Source organism: Peromyscus californicus, unplaced genomic scaffold (genome assembly GCF_007827085.1).
Source record: "Peromyscus californicus insignis strain IS unplaced genomic scaffold, ASM782708v3 Scaffold_21__1_contigs__length_65335640, whole genome shotgun sequence".
Taxonomy (NCBI): Eukaryota; Metazoa; Chordata; class Mammalia; order Rodentia; family Cricetidae; genus Peromyscus; species Peromyscus californicus.
In genome coordinates, this window is record NW_026294514.1 from 1,544,362 (window position 1) to 1,565,059 (window position 20,698).

General features: G+C 38.0%; 1 protein-coding gene across 1 annotated transcript in view; it reads right to left on the reverse strand.

Moving 5' to 3' along the window:
* Positions 1-1,339: 1,339 nt before the first annotated feature.
* Col5a2 (collagen type V alpha 2 chain) overlaps positions 1,340-20,698 on the reverse strand; it is a gene marked incomplete at its 5' end in the record, with an annotated part of 135,517 nt that continues 116,158 nt past the window's right edge. Inside the window, 13 exons of the mRNA XM_052750593.1 lie at positions 1,340-3,181; positions 3,462-3,701; positions 4,989-5,176; positions 7,211-7,502; positions 11,326-11,433; positions 12,756-12,809; positions 13,183-13,290; positions 14,117-14,170; positions 14,686-14,793; positions 16,590-16,643; positions 17,688-17,795; positions 18,844-18,951; positions 19,505-19,666. Of these exons, the coding sequence (XP_052606553.1) occupies positions 3,035-3,181; positions 3,462-3,701; positions 4,989-5,176; positions 7,211-7,502; positions 11,326-11,433; positions 12,756-12,809; positions 13,183-13,290; positions 14,117-14,170; positions 14,686-14,793; positions 16,590-16,643; positions 17,688-17,795; positions 18,844-18,951; positions 19,505-19,666 (1,731 nt within the window). The remainder of the gene's footprint in view (positions 3,182-3,461; positions 3,702-4,988; positions 5,177-7,210; positions 7,503-11,325; positions 11,434-12,755; positions 12,810-13,182; positions 13,291-14,116; positions 14,171-14,685; positions 14,794-16,589; positions 16,644-17,687; positions 17,796-18,843; positions 18,952-19,504; positions 19,667-20,698) is intronic.

Genomic DNA, 20,698 nt, shown 5'->3' on the forward strand with positions numbered 1-20,698 from the left:
TGAGTGCTGGGATTAAAGATGTGTGCCACCACCACCCGGCGGACATTTTCTTATTAGTGATTGATGTGGGAGGGCTCAGCCTTTGGTGAGTGGTACCACCTCTGGGGAAAAAATGTTCTAGCTAGTATAAGAAAGCAGGTTGAGCAAGCCATGAGGAGCAAGACAATAAGAAGCCCTACTCCATGGACTCTGCATCAGCTCCAGCCTCCCAGTTCCTGCCCAGCTTGAGTTCTTGCTCTAACTTCCTTTGAAGATGGACTATAATGAGCAAGTGTAAGCGAGATAAATCCCTTCCTCCCCAAGTTGCTTTTGGTCATGGTATTATATCACAGTAATAAAAACCCTAACTGAAACAGACCCTAAATCCATAATACCATTTTTGGGAAAGGATGATGTTTATAATTTATAAAATTGAATCTTTTTAAAATTGGGAACAAATCATGGTAAACACGGCGGGGATTTATCAAACTGTGCAGTGAGTTTAGGATTTTTTTCCACATCACTCATTTGCTATCTTTGCTTCATTTTCTTCATTTAAGCTAATTTGAGTAACTTTTTAATTGTATTTTTAATAAATAAGCAATAAAGAAATGCCACTACCCCCCCCCCAGATGTAGATTATTTTGCTCTTGGTCATCTATCATCTGAGAAACCTCTAGGTCATGAAGGTAAAGAAATCTACTTGCTCTGAAGAGACCTGTGTACCTAGAACACAGAGCGAGATTTGAAGCTTTGTTGTAGTGTGGATGAACTGTCCTTGTAGCATCCCTGACATTCAGGTAAGAACTGGTATTTCTGTGGGTGGAAACTATCAGTATTTCTATTTAATGGAAATCAGCATGAGTTTCTGGATTACTTATATGAACCTGTACAACTTATACAGGTTGGAATAAAAAAGAACCCAAGAAAACTTACAAATATCCTTAGTTATATAGCCAAATTAAAGATACAGAGCTCAGATAATAATCAAATTAGAAAAATGAAGTTGTGAAACAGACACTGGAAATAAAACACTGATAATGCTCAGGCTAAATTCATACTTGATACACATTGAGGCATGTTTTATTATCAGTTTATTCAACCATGGAATTTTCATTTCCTTTACTCCTTATCAATCACTAGCTGGAGTTTTCTAAGGCATAGACTGTCTTCACTGATGTCTTCATGCCTTTGAGGGCAGTTCACAGATAGATTTTTATTTGTAAGCCAGTGCAGACATAGTGGAAGGTGCTCATTGCATCTTCTATGAAATGATAAACAACAACTACCAAAAGACCTTAGTTTTCACTGTTGGAAGCCAGAAGGATCTAATATGTTCAAAGGAATTCAACAAACAGAATGACTGACAGAAGCGAGCATTTAATTCCTTGCTTTGCAGAGATACATGACAAAAGTGTGTGCATGGCTTGTCCTTTGGAAGGCCCAAACTATTTATTTTTAAGTAAGAAATAACAATGGAGCAAAAAAATCACAATTAAGAAAAAAATAATCTTGAGGCACAAGGGGACCTGTGTGTCCTGGACTAAGACATATGCAAGCAATACAAAGTATTCTAAATACAGTATGAGAAGAACAGTCAACAGGCCCTGGAACGATGTTCTGTCTCTCAGAAATGGGATATTTAACAGTTCTGTGTTCACAAATGGCATTGATGAAATAATCTTTATTTTTAAAGGATTTTATAGAAATAATTTTAGCACCATCATTAAAAGAAAAAATAATACTATTTCAGCCCTGCCTATCTCCAGTCTCGGATTAACAACAGAAGCGCAGCACCTTTGAATATCTAAAGTATAAACAAGAACAGGAAGTCTATCCCAGCTTCTAGAGATGAGGTAGCTCATGCTAAGAAATGTTGGGTCATATTTTCTTACGAATGTTCTAATTCTAATCCTCACATTTGATTTGAGTGATCATCACAACTCTGGGTTTCTAGATCTTTCCCTTATGACAGGTTTCAGAAAAATGAGATTGTACCTGTAGGGAGTCTCAACTTTGGTTACTGAGTGTGTTTAGAAAATTATGTGGGTATTTGGGTTTTTTGTTATTGTTGCTGCATTCAATATCTTCTTACATAAAAAAACCACAAATATAACTTCTATCTCATTGAAAGATTACAACATGGGAGACCTCAATTTGGGGGATGTGGGGATGCAGGGTGGCTTGTGAAAGAGGGCTGGGGCTGGGAGGAGGGAGGAGGGGGATCTGTGGATGGTATGTGGAGTGAGTAGAAAATTTCTTAATAAAGAAAAATGAAAAAAATTGAATGAGAAAAAATCTAAATGAATCAGTCTTTACAAAATAAATTGGAAAGTTGAAGCCATTTTATGGGTTTTTTTTCCTCCTGAAATTCAATGAATTCTATGAAGTTCTATGTGTTGGTTAAAGATTTCATTTAAGAACGTGGAAAGGTGACATATTATATTCTCTTTAAAGGATTTCTATAATTGTAGTACAATATCAAGACATGCATGAGAGCTTCAGCCACAAAGTAAAATATTTTGCATTCATTTTTCATGGATAATCTGGGACTAAGAGGACACAGAAGGGCACTGCTCTCTACTTTCCAGACTGCAGCCAAGCAAAATGAACATGTGCTGAGGTTTGACTCACCCCGCTCTGTAAGCTACCTGCTAGGAAGAAGAGTTTCCTCATAAATACTAAGCAATTTATTTACTCATTACAGTGAAATAGATTGATGAAAACGTATTTATTTTTTAATCAGTTTACTATTTGGTAAAGGTGGTCGTTGTCATTGGTCATCTGAAATCTAAACTGCCATATTGAAAAATATTTTAAGTCAATTAAACTTGAGGATTGTAAGTAAAATAAATATTCTGAAGGATCAGGAGGCCAGGCACTTCAGACTGTATGTACAAAGCTGATACAGGACCAGCCATTGCTTCAAGAGTCTCAGGATCAACCTCAAACAGGCAAAGTTCTTGTGAACGGTGGTGGTCATTGGTAGCAGTGTGCATTGCCGAGGTGGTGGTCATCGATGGCAGTGCTCATTGTCGATGCTTCTGGGCTTCTGTTACATGAAACAAACTGGTCCAATTTCGATGCCAAATTCCTGGTCTGTGCTGCCAATATCCACAGGAGCAAGATCTATGATGGGCAAGCGGGCCACATTCTGTGTTCTGTATTCAAAGATAGTCTTGCCTACATTTCCATTTCGCTTCTGGAATTCAATAGGGAAATGGGTGAATAGTATACACACTTTTTCTAAGAATTTTGCAGAGCAGCACCCTCCCAAGGCAGCTTTTTTGTATTATAAAAGCAGTGGTCTATACAGCTCAGGGAAGTGTGGCACCAATGTGCATGGCAGAAAAGAGACATGCAAATCAGCGTTTCTCTATTGTAGACTCATAGAAGTTTATGATTGAAAGTGAGATTCGGTAACTTTACTTGCTGAGAAAAGAAAGGAAGCTACAGAAGAGTGTAGTTCAAAAGGCACTTACAGAACAGGTATCTTGAAGAACAGTATATCTGAATCTAATGTTTCCCTCTCCTTTGATTTCTAAGTCATTTGATCCTTTGAGCACCACAGCTTTCTTGAGGTTTTTGGCTTGGTCATCCATGTACCCCACAGTGTTCCTACAGACGTAAGTAATGTTCTGGGAGGCTTCTTTGGATAAAAGGCGCAGGAAGGTCATCTGAGTAATAGCTGTATTAGGTGACTGGTAATCTCCATATGTGAACTAGAGAAACAGAGGAGTCTATGTAACATGACATACCTAGGGATTGATAATGCCACCTGAAGAGATGGCAGATTGATGACAGGTGGATGATGGAGGACTGACTATAGATCAATCAAATGTGAAAAATATTACTTAGTTTTTATATAATAAGATATTATACCTATACAAAGGAAAATATTTTCAAATATCTATCCATAGTCACAAGTACCTGTGTCCTTATGACCTCAAAGAAGAGGTGAACAAAAAATTATTTTAATTTCCCTGAGAAAAATTAAATATTTTTAAATCTGCTTTAATTTTATATATATTCTATACATTATACTTAATAAATACAATTCAGTTTTTCACTAATTAGAAAAAATAGGAATTAAGTGTAAGTATAAATCTACTTTACTGAACAGTTACATACATATCAGAAATATTATTTTGTATAACACAAGTGCCCAAAACTCATTTCCAATGAGCTCTTTCTCTTCATCTGCAGCTTTGAGTTCTGCTTTCAAGGGCAGCATTGTGGTTTCTGACAGATTATTTTGGTTCAACTACATTTCAGTTGTTTGTATTTAAATTTTCATTTTCACTAAATGAAAGTAGAGTCTAGCTTATCATATACTGAATTATAACACTTTCATAAAATGTTAATTGGGGCAAAGTTGGAATCAGAGGAAGTAAGCTGGGATGAAATGCTGACTTTGTAACATGAAACACCAAGATCTGATAAACTCTGAAAAATTATAACGTAATTCACCTAATTAGAAAAAATGAGTAAACTTTAAGTAACACCTCACAGATTTCAAGGGATTTCCTTATTTTAAGAATATACCTAACATGTATCATCATTTATCTTTCTAAACACTACACTAACCACTAACATTCACAGAGACAGTGAGATCAGTCTTACCACCTTTACGTTAAAGTAGCTATAAGGTTTTAAAAGGTGTGGTAATTTTATAAGTTCCAATTATGACCCAGGTCTCCTGGAGCTGAGACAAGACCAACCCCTCCCACTGTACTCCATAGTCAGTGACGTGTATTAAAGGAACTAATATTAATGATTATTTATTTCATTCTACTAAAAAGAAAAAAATAAAATTACAAATTTATATTAACTAATCTTGATAAAACTTTTTAAAAAATATTTTGCATTTCTAGTGAGAACTTATCATTTAAAAGTAAGCATAGTAAACTTAAACCCAGTCAAAAAATAATAGCACAGTTTTAATAAATGTGGAAGCATAATAAATAATAAAAAGTAAGAACTATAATTCAGAGTGCACATTAAATCACCTGAGACCCTCTGTTCATGTCGAGACCGTACCACACAGGCTTACTGTCGGGAGACTTGCTGGCCCACCAGGTTTTCAGTGGAACGCTGGCGGGGTTTGCTGAAATACATGTCTCTCCTGTTTCCATATTACAGTAGACTTTGATTGCATCTTCCGCTGACCCCTGGTTAGGGTCAATCCAATATTCACCTATTTATCAAGATAGAAATATTTGCTAAATGAAGATTATCTCAAATATGATTGAATCTCTAAAATAATCAATAGAGGTTTGATCCTTTATTCAAAATGGAATTGTTACAGGAATGGGGAGAAGACTCAGCAGGTAAGGTATAATGTTTGCTGTAAAAGAAGACTCAGCAGGTATAATGTTTGCTGTAAAAGCGTGAGGACTTGAGGTGGGACCCCCCAAATCTGTACAAACTAGGTAATATGGTGGCCCACTTGCAGTCCCAGCGTGTGCGAAGATAGAACCAGGAGTCCCAAGGTAAGTCGGCCAGCTAGACTATCTAAAACAATGAGCTATGCACTCAGCTAAACAGTGAGACTTCACAAGTAAGATGCATAGTCATTGAGGAAGATATCTAATGTCAACTTTCTCCACGTATTCATATGCACTCACACACATGTGAGCACACAAATACACATGCATGCAACCACTCAGATACACACATAGGGAAGAATGTAACTGTGAAGCATGGGGAGCCTTCCACAGTTCAAAAGCACTTTTCCAAATTGCGTATTTGAGACTCAAAACATCCAAGTGATTCTAAAACAAAATATACCAAGACAGTGCTTGATGTTTGATATATAGTCACATAAATAGACAAACAAATATATTTACTCATATGTATTTAGTTAGGTAGGTCCATACATATGTGTATGCTATTATATGCAAATTATAGAAATTAAATTTTGAATAAAATGAAAAGGGAGATATCAATTATACAGTTAATAAGAAAAGTGCATTTTTTTTAGAGAGAACATTTTTAATTGTCCCTGTTGGTGTCATTTCAAAATTAACTGAAGCTCTGGTATTTTATAGCTCATTCTTACGGCGTTAGATACCACTTTTCTGGGTCTAATTAGATTATTTAAAATTATTGGAGAAGGCAAACTTGGAACGCTGCCATACTACTAAGGTAGAAACACTACTTCATTCCAAACTGCCTTAAAAGCTCACTCTACATGATCCTGCCAGGAAGGACTGCAAAAGAGTGATTGGCAGGACATTAAATTATAACAAATAGATTCCATATGCAAATAATTTAGGGAAACATATTTTACTGGGCTCTCAATGGTTCACCTAATTACAATTCTGAATGATCATGTAGGTAAAAAAAGAAAAGCATCTTTAATCATGCATGAACAAGTATTTTCTGAATGTACATATGTATATGTTGGGACCACTTCCTCAAAATTAGGTTTTTGATAGGATATGATCTCTATTGTATATGTTTCCTGTTAGGGTCCTGGAGAAGTACCACAAAAGACCATCATCTATGTATGCAATCAACAAGAGTGTTTGTTACCAGCATGTTGGGGCTGTTCATCCCACATAAAGGCAAAATAGTGATGACCCCCAGAGAAACCCCCAGGCTTCTTTTAAGCATAGCTAAGGAGAGTTCCTAGGATAGTGAGGTCATTTCAGATATGATTGGTTTAAGCAAGTGGCACTCATATTAGTATGTTCTAATTGGCTAGGGCTAGTCAGAGGCTGGCTAAGGCTACAGTTTTCCCAATTTGGGGCAGGCCTGGACAGGTTCCACATGTCCTTATTTGATTATTACCTTGAGCTTATTGACAGTGGAGGCTGATTGCCCTAGTATGTGCTGTTTGTGGGGGCTGGCTCAGGCCTGGTACTGCACATACCAGGCCTCCTCATCCTTGGCATCAGAGGTTTTGGAAATTGATTGTCCTTTGTTCATGGCTCTTCCTCAGAACCTGCCTGCTCAGTACCAAGAAGCAGGGACCGAGTTCTAGTTCTTAACTGAGTTATTAGGGCAGGCTGTCAAGATATTTGCCTAGCCTTCTCATTACCTATCTTCTTTACTCTACAGTTTTTCATGTAATTGTCTCTACCACAAAACTATAAGCTCTGTGGCATGTTGAAAGTTTTCTTTGTGTCTATCATTAATTACAAAGTTAAAAAATATTTTGGGCTGCAGTTGAGAATAACTCAACCCAAACAACATGCTTCGCTCGCACAGACTCCTGTCTACTCACCACTCTGCTTGGTGGAATGGCAAAGTTTTAAGTCATCACAAGTCCGGGCTGGGTGCTTCTTGGAACCATCAGGGCTACGCATGGTTTCAATCTGGCTGCTGAGAGACTTCAGGGTAGCATGGACCCCAGGATCAGTTTTGTTTGTGTCATCAGGAGCTGCCTGGTCTTCAGTAAACTCTGGAAGTGGATCTGGCATGTTTTCATCATAGTGGCCCATGATATCACCAAGAGCAGCAGTAAGATGGCCCGGGGGACCTGGAGGACCAGGGGGCCCAGGTTCACCAGGAGGACCCTAATACAGAGAAATTGGGGAGACATTTAAAAGTGTTTTGACAGTTACAACTTGGCACACCAGATCGTCATTACTGAAGAAGTATGACTCATGCTTTTTAAACAGGCAGGGCTGGCCTGTCCAGCAATAGCATTGCCAGAATAGGGAGTGATGTAGAGCTGTTTTTCAGGCAAATATCTACAAGTCAGGCTCTGAGATAAATAAAGCTTAAAGTCAAACTCTTCACTTTGATGTCTTCTTTGAAGATACCATGTATCTCATGTGAAGAACATTCAGAGTTACATTCTTTTCAAACAATTTTGGACAAGATACAACTGGAATTCTTCAAAAGCAGCTATGTGCAGAAGGCAAAAGGGCTGCCAGGGAGAGATCTGGTTCTCTAAGTCTGCATGTAAATACCAGGGAAACAACCACAAGACCCCAATGTGGAACTTCTTAGCTCCTCCAAATCAAAAAGAAAGACAGAAAGTCTTTTTGTATGTACGTGAATTATGGTGAATGTAAAAATTCTTGGTACTGAACAAAGTTGAAGAAAAGTTCCCATTAACCTTTTCATAGCCTTAAGGACATATCCTGATCTTTTGTTTTCAGGAAGAACTTAAGGAATGTGAAGACTCAAATAAGCCCCAAAAAGTTGCAAAGTTTATGAGTTGAGTACTTTCCATTAATTCCTCTGCATTTTCAGAGGAAGAACTGAGTCCTGAAAGAGCCCCATAACTAGAGAGGTGGAGTCCACATCTCCGGTAGAGAGCACGGCCCTCGGTATCACAGCCTGATGTGCCAGTACTAGCTCTGCCATTCACCAGGCAAAGCGTCTTAACCTCTATGCCAATGTTTTCTGATTCTTAAAAGACTGATGATAGGGATAAAGTCAGATGATAGATAGATGGATAGGCAGGTGACTGATTTTCTGGGATGTCACCATGACTCCATACATCCTATTACACTAATCTGAGAAGAAGAGCCTTATCTCACCAAGACCACTGAGCCATGAAAAAGTAAATCAAGAGCCACACAAGTCAAAGATAAATTGTATAGCTGTCTTCTTTTCATGGAGAAAGAAGTAGGGAACTTTCTTGACTATGACAAAAATAAACCTACATACCTACGTAAAAAATAATAAGTATTTGAATCAATGGCACTGTCACTGGGGGAATAAAGACTAAAACGGTAAGGTCCAATAAATAAGATGAAAGAAACACCAGATCGAAGCTTAAATGCACACAGCACACATGTGTAGATAAATGATGCATGTCTGAGGACAGAGAAACTATTGCCTAACTAATATGCTTTATTAATTGATATTACCTTATACTAAATACCCTTAGATTTGTAATTAGAAACTTCCAATTGAAATCTTGAATGTCATTTTCAGTAAAGAAAATTTTCAAACTTATATACTCATCTTGTTCCAAGCTCTTGGTACCTTGACTTCCCTACCATAATGGACTGTACCATGAACTACAATGCTGTGGGATGGTCTGTATGTCATGTGTTGCTGAGCCGCCACAATGACAAACAGCATGTGAAGATGCCGGTAAGCCACGAGCCATGTGTCAAGGTAAAGATTTATAGAAATGGATTAATTTAATCTGTAAGAAAAGTTAGCAAGAAGCCTGCCACGGCCATACAGTTTGTAAGCAATATAAGTCTCTGTGTTTACTTGGTTGGGTCTCAGAGGCTGTGGGACTGGCGGGTGACAGAGATTTGTCCTGACTGTGGGCCAGGCAGGAAAACTTTAGCTACAAATGGCGCCCAACGTGGGGCAAGAGTTTCCACCTAAAAACTGAGAAAAAAGATTCTAAAACGGAGCTAAAAAGAGTTCCTAACTGTCTCTCTCAAATGAGCGGCAGCTGCTGGTTTGAGCTACTGGTGGGTTCCTTGCATGCGCGATCGACCTGCTGTATGGCAGGAATGAGGCCTCTGCAAGTGGCACATTAAGCTATGTGGTGGATTTAGCCTTTACTAGTACAAAACAAAAAAAGAGGTTTCTAGGCTACACGCTGCTTGGATAAAAGCATAGACCCACAATAGCTCCCAGACATACCACCGCCATGGGATTGGGCATCTTCATATGCTGTTTATCATCGTGGTGGCTGGCAGTGTCTCTCACTCAGCCTTCCACTGGGAAGCTGAGGTGAGCGGAGCCAGCAGCCACAGCTGCTGCAGTTTAAAGCAATAGATTGACAATAAAACAGATTCAGATGTAATAGTTTACAATGTGTGTAAAATATACATAGGCTTAAAAGAGACAAAAAAGGTGATATATACAGTTATATAAACAAATACATAGTTTTAAAAAATAAAGTCTTTAAAGAGGCAGTAAAATTAATATAAAAAATAAGCCACGTGAAGATGAATATTACACAGAGAATCTGGATTGTGTTGTCTTTGGGATTTTTAACTGCAGAAAAACATTTGATCGTAAAAGACGTTGAGTTACCAATATGTATATTTTAAAGATACTTTGACTTCAAAATTTGGATGTAAGGATGTGTTGCTTTGGAAAGGAGTCTCTGCTTTTGTTCCCACAGAAAGCCAAAGGCTATGGATTTGTTCCAGATTAAGATACATCAGGTTTGACCAGCCAAGACCCCCTGAAAGGTCTCCAATGACACCATGGCCCAGATAATCCAACATCCAGAATGATTTGAAGGCAACTGGCTCAGACAATACAGCCTCATGGACTATTCCATAATCTTAAAATTTTCTTTGTGTCCCCATAAGATACAGCGCCCCGCTCCAGCAGGAAGTAGTAAGAGAAGCACCACCCAAATTCCCAAATTATATGTAATTTTACTTTGTTAAGGTCAAAACCTTCCTTTTTGAAAAAAAAAAAAAAAAAAAGAAAAGAAAAGAAAAGGGGAAGTGCTGTGGGATGGTCTGTATGTCAAGTATGTTGCTGATTGGTCAATAAATAAATCACTGATTGGCCAGTGGCTAGGCTAGGCAGGAAGTATAGGCGGGACAAGGAGGAGAATAAAGCTAGGAAGTGGAAGGCTGAGTGAGAGACACTGCCAGCCACCACGATGATAAACAGCATATGAAGATGCCGGTAAGCCACGAGCCACATGGCAAGGTATAGATTTATAGAAATGGATTAATTTAAGCTGTAAGAAAAGTTAGCAAGAAGCCTGCCACGGCCATACAGTTTGTAACCAATATAAGTCTCTGTGTTTACTTGGCCGGGTCTGAGAGGCTGTGGGACTGGCAGGTGAGAGAGATTTGTCCTGACTGTGGGCCAGGCAGGAAAACTTTAGCTACACTATGAGGTAAAAAGAAACCCTTTCGGCCGGGCGGTGGTGGCGCACGCCTTTAATCCCAGCACTCGGGAGGCAGAGCCAGGCGGATCTCTGTGAGTTCGAGGCCAGCCTGGGCTACCAAGTGAGTCCCAGGACAGGCGCAAAGCTACACAGAGAAACCCTGTCTCGAAAAACCAAAAAAAAAAAAAAAAAAAAAAACCCTTTCATAATTTGATTTTTTTCCAGAGTATTTAACAGCAACAGGAAAGCAAACTAAGACAAATGTAATTTCAAACAATACATTAGCTGCACAACTTCTATAAGAATGCAATCATAGCTTGATATTTGATCTCAATGAAATATCAATTCAAGGACTTTGTATCTTGAGCTCTTATTTTGTATGCTCTAAATACTGTGTATTAAAAGACTTTAAATAATTACTTAAGTAGATAACCTTCTATTGTGACTTCTAGGTTTATTGTAGGAGTCTCAAGACTTGTTGGCAAGGTTGCTCAGATGCTATTGGGTAGACTCCTCCATCTTGGCATCAGCATCTCCCATGCAAACACTTGTGAGCTTACCTCTGGTCCTGCTTCTCCCACACTTCCCCTCACACCAGGAGGCCCAATGGGTCCAAGTGGTCCAGGGTTGCCTTCTTTGCCTGAAGGACCTACTGGTCCTGGAGGACCCTGTCAGAACACAAAAACTGCATTTTAGAAGAAAGACTTTGCAATGTTTCTCTAATAATAAAATTACTACAGAGATTGAATAATTATCATGATTGCTCAGATTCCAGTCTTAATAACTAATAAGTGGCCTTTCAACATTTTGTTACATTTACAATTTCACTGAGCGGGAACTGTCCATCATTAATTCTGGTTAAAGGACCAACATAAGTTAAAGATACTAATAGGCTGTGGTGGTTTGAAAGAAAATGGCCCCCAAGGGAAGTAATACCATTAAGAGGTATGGTCTTGTTGGAGGAAGTGTGTCACTGTGGAGGCAGGCTTTGAGGTCTCAAGATATTACTCATTGTCTCAGACCATGTCCTATGGCCTGAATGTTGGACTCTCAGCTACTTCTCCAGCACCATGTCTGCCTACATGCTGCCATGTCCCACCATGATGATAATGGACTGAACCTCTGAAGTGTAAGAGAGCCACCAAAATTAAATGTTTTCCTTTATAAGTGTAGCCATGGTCCTGGTGTCTCTTCACAGCAATGGAAATCCTAACTAAAACACATGCTAATCACTAACTTTCATTGGTAGCAACTGTTTCATTAAATTGTTAATAAACTTGGTTGGAATTTCAATTACTTTAGAAGGAAATGATGTAAGTTGAGTGTTTGCTGTAGTTGAACCTCAGTACTTATATCACAGAACCTTATCACATCTTAGCACTCTTCTTAATATTGGTCTCAATTTATATAAATTTATGTTGTACTTAAATATAGTGTTTTTGTTTTGCTAATTCATCTTTCTAATTTTTTCTGTTTTCCTAAGAATTTGTGTGAATTGTCTTATGACACCAATGACTTATAAGAAGTAGATTTATATGAGTTTAGAATTTCTAAAAGTCTCCCGTATTGATTCTTTTATGATTTGTTTCAAAATTATCTTTGTATAAATGTCTTCTAGAGCTTTATCACAATTAAAGAACAAAATATGTCTATCTCCAAAATCTCTTCCACTTCATGAGTAGGTCCAGTCATGTCTAAGAATTCATGTTTAATGGAAATTTAACCCCCAATAAAAAACTGAATAGAAGAACATATAAAAATCTGGTAAGAGATTTTTACCATGGACTCACAGTACAACACATAATATGCCATATTTCAGGGTATTTCTATTTTAAATCATTTGCTAAGTTTGTCCCATACATTTAATGTCAGCCTCAATGAACATGAGCAATCAATATTAAATAGCAGGAATATTGTCCTCAAGAAACAATATTATGTCTCTAAAGGCTGTATTATCCACACCTGAAACTTAGGAGTTTCTGTTACTTACTCTTGGGCCAAAAGGACCAGGAATCCCAGCACTTCCTTGTTCTCCATTTGGACCCTACACAGGAAGAATATTCAAAGTGCTGCTAAGACATTTAAATCTTGCATTGGGCTGCATTTTACCTTTAAAAGTATGCTGTTACTAACTTTAGCACTAGAAACGAAGGCATTGACTTCCTTAACACCCAACTGGTGCTAGAGACAACTGTATAGGTAAAGGGGTAGGTAGCTTTTGCTCCATTTCTTCCCCATCATATTATAGCTTATGTGTGAGTATTTATATCAGGTAATTATATAATTATCCATCAAGATAATTTTAAATTAAAATGGTATACAAAAGCATCCATCTATTTCATGGAGGGGTGGGTGGTCCTGTGAATACACCAGTATATTCTCACATGCAGGGAAGGACCTTTACACAAGTAACTTACAGGAGGGCCAGGCAGACCCTGAAGGCCAGTGAAGCCTCTGTGGCCTTTCTGACCTCGGTCACCTCTGTCTCCATTGTCACCCTTGTCACCTCGAGGTCCTTGAGGTCCCTGTAAACAGTCAGTCATTAATATTACTTCTTAAGACTATAATTTCTTGTGATCTTACTCTTTATGATTATATTTACTATAATTTTTAAAAGTTCTTTGAAATTATAACTTAATAACTTTTACTTTCCATGCTTCAGCGTACCTCGACATGCCTCATCATAGCTTTTGCCATAAGTTCTATAAACAGTCCCTAAACTAGCATCCCACCGGCAACTCATCCTTGAGACACACTCTTGCTGTTCAGGACAGCTTGCTTCCTGTCTCTCTAGCCTTCATCTATGACCTATGGCAAACTTCTTTTTTAAAAACTCACCATCCATGTTGTCCATGAAACCTACATGGACCTGGAAGCCACGAGTTGGGGAAGCTTTGTCAGTCTTTGATTTCTCAGGACCTCATCTCCCCTGGCCCCCCTGAGCTGCTGTACATCTGATGCAAGAGAGTTTCTGTTACTCTCAAGGGCCCTCGATCTTCTCCTTATCATTTAAAATTCAATTCCCTTGTGCTTTTTAGTGCAGCTCTAAAATGCACTGCCATCTGCATAGTTTCTTTGTAATAAAATCTTTCAAAAAATCTATCTTCTACCTTTCTGAAATATTCCTTATTACTGTTACCTATCCCAGCACATATCATTACTGCTACCCATCCCATTACACATCATTACTGCTACCAGTATCATCTCACAGAGTTTCTGGCTTCTCTGGGTCAGTAATTATCCAGCAGCCTTTCTTTTCCATGCTATTTAAGAATCTTAAATTATATTTCTTCTTTGGGCATATATTTTATATAAGAAAACATTTATTTGTTCATAAAAGATAGAGCTTACAGGTAAACCACGCTTTCCAGCTCGGCCAGGTGGTCCTACAGGGCCTCGAGAACCCTAGAAAAAATTTCATAAAATTTATTATCTTAAAATATAAATGTAAATATGAATATAAATACAATAGTAATATGTTAACATAAGCATAAATGTAGATATAAATATAATGTGCACAATTTTAAGTAATTAAATGAAGTCCAGCCAATGTCTCTACATCAAGTAAAAAGGCACTAACTCTAGTAACAGATTATAGTGAATATTTTTATTAGCTTTACCAAATTAGGTTCAACTTAGTTGACTATTAAATGACATTATTTACTTAATTTTACTTATATGTGTTACAGTTCATATAAATCACAACCTGTTTAGATTACTAAAGTAACCCTGATAGAAGGATTATACCCATATTCAGAAAGCAACTCATTTTTAAACTAAGCATATATTTCATTCATAATTGTCTATTATTAATTAGACTTCTTAGCTAACAACATATACAGGATAGGATGCATATACACATCATTACAGGATAGCATATCAGTGTCATATAAATGTCAGTGTGAAATTGACTCTCTTACAGGATCTCCTCTTTGTCCCGCATCTCCTGGTGCACCAACAGGCCCAGGAGTCCCAGGGGCACCCTGAGAGCCTGGCAGACCTGCAGGCCCAGGATCTCCACGGTCACCCTGACAACAACAGACAGAATATTGTTCTTTAAACATTTATTCTATAACAGCAACAATATTCTACATTGCTCACATTATATACAATATGAAAATATACCATTTCAAACATGTTGGTTTATTATTTTACTTAAATATTTTACTATTATTCACTAGTCAATAAATTAAATTCAGGGAAATAGGATTGTTTCTCCTCAGCTTCAGATCTTACCTACCTTCGACTCTTGTTCCCTACACTCAGATTGTTAGAGTACAGGAGTGTTCACCACCAGAAGTTAACATTTACTAGTCTAATTTCCTAGACTAGCAGTCTTCAAAGGACTGTCCACATTTGTAAAACACAATGTAATTCCAGAGTGGGAAAACATTAAGGAGACCACTTCCTATATTTTCAGCTCCACAGAGTCTCTCAGAAAACTGGTTCTGAGAGTTCTTTGCTTCCTAGCTTTCCCACCTCATGGAAGAAGGGCAAATAGCATGCTAGCTGCAGTCCTGGATGGTACAATGCCCTTGAAAGCAACTGCTTCTGGGGGGGGGGGGGGCGGTAAACAAAGATGTCTTCAGATTGGAAGAATTGGGAGAGAAAGAGTCCGCCCTCCTTTCACTCAGATGACCCATCTGACAAGGCTCCAAACAGTATCTCACTATGTTGGTACAGGTGAAATCGATGTGACATGAGCTTGCATAATTAATGTGGACATAATTAATGACTCAAAAATGGAGTCAAACTTTATCTCCTGACAGAAATTAATTCTTACTTGACTTATTAATTTGGCAGCTAGAACAAACATTTGCTTCTAAGTTAAATAACACATATACAATAGACTTAAGAGAAAAATTTGAAAAGCAAGTTATTTAAAGCATACATACAACTGGAATTTACAGGGAATTGCCTGTGTTGAACGCATTTAACTTTGTGATTAAAAATGAAACAGCAATTTAAAGTGCATGTAAGAGTTCAAGAAGCTGCAATAATATTTCAGGGAGTACACATCAAGATCTTTGAATGCTTTCTGCATTACATGTGTACACCAGCAAAGGCAAAGACTCCAGATGTTAGAAAAATTTCTGTGGCTATGATAGATAAGGAGAGTCTTAGCCCATGAACCCCGAAGCTTCTCCATCCCCTTGTTAATAATATGATAGCATTCTTGAGTCCTTACTCTGCAGAAGAATTTTAAGTCTGGTATTAGCATATAAACACTTGCACTAAGCATATTTAAGGTATTTGGAAATAGGTTCAGAAAACTCAGTGTCATGTAGTTGACTTGTCGGTGGTGGCCAGATCTGTTTCCTAACAGCTGTGCAACCACCAAAAGGGACTCAGCTGCTGACATACATGGGAAAATCGTCAGCTCAACACAGGCCTCATTTAAAAATATACAGCATACCTATCATTTAGAAAGCATCATTGCTTATATCCTTGTAAGTTATTCTCTTTAGGGAATGAGTAGAAAAATGTAGGTGTCATTCAGCTATGTGAGTGATATGGAAATTCAGAAGATCCATTTACATCTTCATCCAAATATGAAAGCAATTTGGTTCCTTGCTCTTGAAAATATGTGTTATGCTTTGTCATGCATTCAAATATTATTTCATTTAAAAGGTTATCCAAGGTTATAACCTTACTAAAAAGTTTGCCATCAGAAAAGTCAGAGCTGCACTGGGGCTATGGGGAGGAATAATAATAATAATAATAATAATTATTATTATTATTGTTGTTGTTATTATTATTATACTAGAATTACGATTTTAGGTTTATGTGGCTCTAGTATTCTAATCAGCAGCATTGCACTTACCCGTTCTCCAACTGCACCATCCCGTCCTGGGGTACCATCATTACCAGCTGGTCCCTAAAAAGAACAGTGTTTGAGACATTGGCTCATGAGGAGATTTTTAAACTCTCATCCCAGTTCACAGGAAATGGGCCATGTTTTACTCTCCTTTGAACTATAAAATAGCACTCAACAGGAGCCTCAGCAGGAGAAAGATGGCTACCCATTTCTTTTTATTTCCAATTGTTTGTAAAGTTACCATATTCTTATTTACTCTAATTACTCATTTCTAGTTCTCAGTTTTAAAAAGAAAGTCTTCAGACACATTGAAATAGATCACATCTACAGTGCTACTCTCTTACATTTTGCCTGAATTCTCACTTTGTTTTTCCAAATAATATTTTTAAGGTTTTGAAATAAGATGACTGCATTTATATTACATAATATTCCATTTTAAAGTGTATATTATCATTTCCCTATTTTACTTTGATTTTTCTCAGAACTATGTTTTTATTTTTGATAAAATTAGCTGTGAAATCCACGACTAATTCTTTCAGGAGCACGTGATCCTTTGGTAATTCACTCATTAAGCTGCTAAGCAGAGGGTATTCCAGCCTTTAGCTTCTCAAATTGCCTGTCAATGCTGTATTTCCTCTCAAAAGAGACTAAAGGGACACAACAACCATAATGTTACTTCACAGTGATAAAGAAAAATGTCCTTTACTTCCTCTCCCTTCTTCATGAGCTGTAAGAGTTCATTAATCCTATCACCGCAAAGCTTGGCAATTTTGATAAATATCCCATCACAGAATGAAATCATAACAGGGGAAAGATGAATGGCTGTGTCCTTCCACCTTCAAAACCATTTCCCACAGACTAAATCAACCAAAATGCTCACTGCAGCTTTTACAAAAGTCAGTACAAGGGCACTGATTTGGTTTCTCTCTCACTTAGCTAAGTCTCTAGAAAGGCTAAGTACATCAAACAGCATGACAAAAATCTTTCTTAAGCTCATATGTGCAATCTATCTCTAAACATCTACATCAGCTTCATAATGGAAGAATTATCCCCACCACACTTAGCTAAAATAGAAGGTATTTTCCTTAGGGTTGCAGCACTCACTTCTGGCCCAGGTTCTCCTACAGGACCATTGGAGCCTGGGGGTCCTACAGGTCCAGGAGGACCTTTATCTCCTGTAGCACCAGTTGGTCCTACTTTCCCTGGTGTGCCCTGAAATTAAAGCACAAGTATGTCAACCCCTGCAGAAAGAATTAAGAATACCAGTTTTCATAAGGCTTCATTTATTCAGTAGTATGTCAGTCTCTTCTCCTATAGAAACAATTGTCCAGTATCCTACAGCACCCATGTTTGCTTAAGGACACGCCCACTTCTTATCACATTACTCCTGACATACCAAAGAGATGAAAAGTGCCCTGTACCACCTCCTTAGGTTTGCATTTTGTGTTTGAAACATATGTAGTCAATTATGACTGCCCTTCTGGAATCTGTGTCACTACAAAGATGTACACACCCTTATCACTCCTGTTTTTCTGCTCGTTTGTTTTAAATGTGTTCCAGTACTTTACACTCATCACTGAAGAATTTTAGTTTCCAGTTCTTGGCTCATTTTCTGATATCACCAAGATAAACTTTAACTCCTAATGTGTTGGCTTCATATTTTTACCCAAAGGTCTTCTAGTTTATCATAGCAGAAGTCCAACCTCTGTCCACATTCCATAAAAACACCATTTTCCCCTCAAACACTGTAAACACTCACTGGTAAAATCAGTCACTTCAGAGTTTTTACAGCATCAAACTTTCCTCCATATTCCAAAGAATATGAGATCCTCAAGCACCCATGGGAAACAGGAGATTATAGTTCATCCACAATCACTTCTAACATGACCTCAGCTCACCTAGTCATTCTCTTTGTTGATTAACTGTGAAGTATGGCTGTTTTGTTAAGGTTGTTTCTTTTAAAAGATACTAGCAAACCACCAGAAGTAATCCCCCTTTGCTAGCATCATTTTTATCTTTGAAGAAATATTTGAGTCACCAAAGATCCAAACACTTGTTATCTACTTCTGTAGCTCCAAGGTTAAACAAATGTTTGTCAAGGTGGTTAAGCATTTAACATTTAAGATCAAAGGTTTTTAAAAGCTAGGAATTTATGTCAGCTTCAGGCTGTTTGAACCAACTCATCTAGCAAAACAAACCAATTCTTTCTGCAAAAGTTATATAACATATCAGATGAATATTGACCAACACAGCTACTCACCGCTGGGCCAGGAAGGCCGGGCATGCCTCGTTCCCCACGTTGTCCAGGCATTCCTACGATCCCTCTTTGCCCAGTGGTACCAGCCGGACCAGGAGGACCATCTGGACCCTAATGGTGATAGCAGACTATAATTACTACTCTACAGGATGAGTCCATATCTGGGTAATTTATATCATTGACTATAGCTTTATAGACTTTGAGGAAGTATGAGAAAAACACTCTTTTCAGTAGCCTCCAACATTATTCAACACTTGGGAAGGAACTTGATAGCTAATGAAAATAAAAGGAGAGAGCTATTCAAAAAATTATGTTTCCTCCTTTTAAAAGGACAAAAAGAAAATTTAGAAGCATTACATTTCTAAAAATAGTAAAATTTAGTAGTATGTAAATATTAAATATGATAATATTTGTTTTATTTTCTTCACATAGGAGACAGTCAATAATGAATGCTATTTGGTTTAGTTTAAGAAAACCAGTCCTTTACCATTTTGTAAACTTTTATATATACACTTTTATAGCAGAGGATTAGAAATTGAAAATGTATATAACTTAGTAGATAAAAGCATTTAGGAATGTTTCCAGATAGATTTTATGGCAGTGATTATTACAGTGATTATAAATATTTCAACTAGAGTTGCAGGGAAACAGATACCAAACTTACAGTTTGTCCATCTTCTCCCGGGTCCCCTTTGTCCCCTGGGCCGCCAGGTGGCCCAGCTGGTCCTCTATCACCCACTCGCCCATGAGAGCCAGGGTCCCCACGAAGACCAGGAGGTCCCTCCTTCCCAGGCTCCCCTATGGGCCCTGCAGGTCCTGGAGCTCCCTGACATCACACAAAGAGAAGCAATGAGGAGGGCAAAGTGGAAACTAAGCAAGAAGAACTGACCCAGAGGCCTCTGCCTCGGACACCGAGGGCACAGTCCTACTGATTGCTGGTTATCTTCTTAGATCATTGGTCACTTTGGATACATAAGAAAAGCAAAAGAAAATAAGGCATACCACCGGGGAAAGCCAAAATTTCATTTTTAGATGATTATTTAATCCCTCATTATTACGAGTTATGAAATTAATTTTAATTTTCAAACTTATTTAAGGCGCTGTTCCAACTATAGTTTATGTTTTATTTTACTTGGGCCGATCTGAACTGGTCATATGACAGATTTACTAAAGAAACTCTCAGGGGCTGGTGCAACGGGAAGCTATGAAGAGCCTCCGTGGTTCTGGCGTATGACATGGGTTGGATGCCCGGCACCCGCGTGGTGACCACAGCTGCCTCTAACTCTAGTCCTGGAGGATTCAACACCCTCTCTGGCCTCGACCAGCTCCTGCATGCACATGGAACATAAACTCACGCAGGCACACACACACACGTATACTAAATTTTTAAGAAGAAAGTTTCAGAGATTCTACAGATTCTTTCTGAGATTTATTATTAGCACATAACAAAAAAGTACTTAGTACTCAAACAAAATCACGCTCAAACATTAGGTTAGAAAGAACGTGCAAAAAGGCTGGGCGGTGGTGGCGCATGCCTTTAATCCCAGCACTCACGAGGCAGAGCCAGACGGATCTTTGTGAGTTCGAGGCCAGCCTGGTCTACAGAGCAAGATCCAGGATAGGTGCAAAGCTACACAGAGAAACCCTGTCTCGTAAAACCAAAAAAAAAAAAAAAAAAAAAAAAAAGTCCAAATAATCTCTTCCAAGTTTGTTGATTGGTAACTTTGGATTTGTTTTGGTGAAATGTCAATATAATGCAAAAAGACTTAACGAAGAGGAAACCAAATCAGTATGAGATTAAATAAAAATAGTAATTAAAATGCCAATGTGTTGTGGTGCACATACAAGTATATGAATT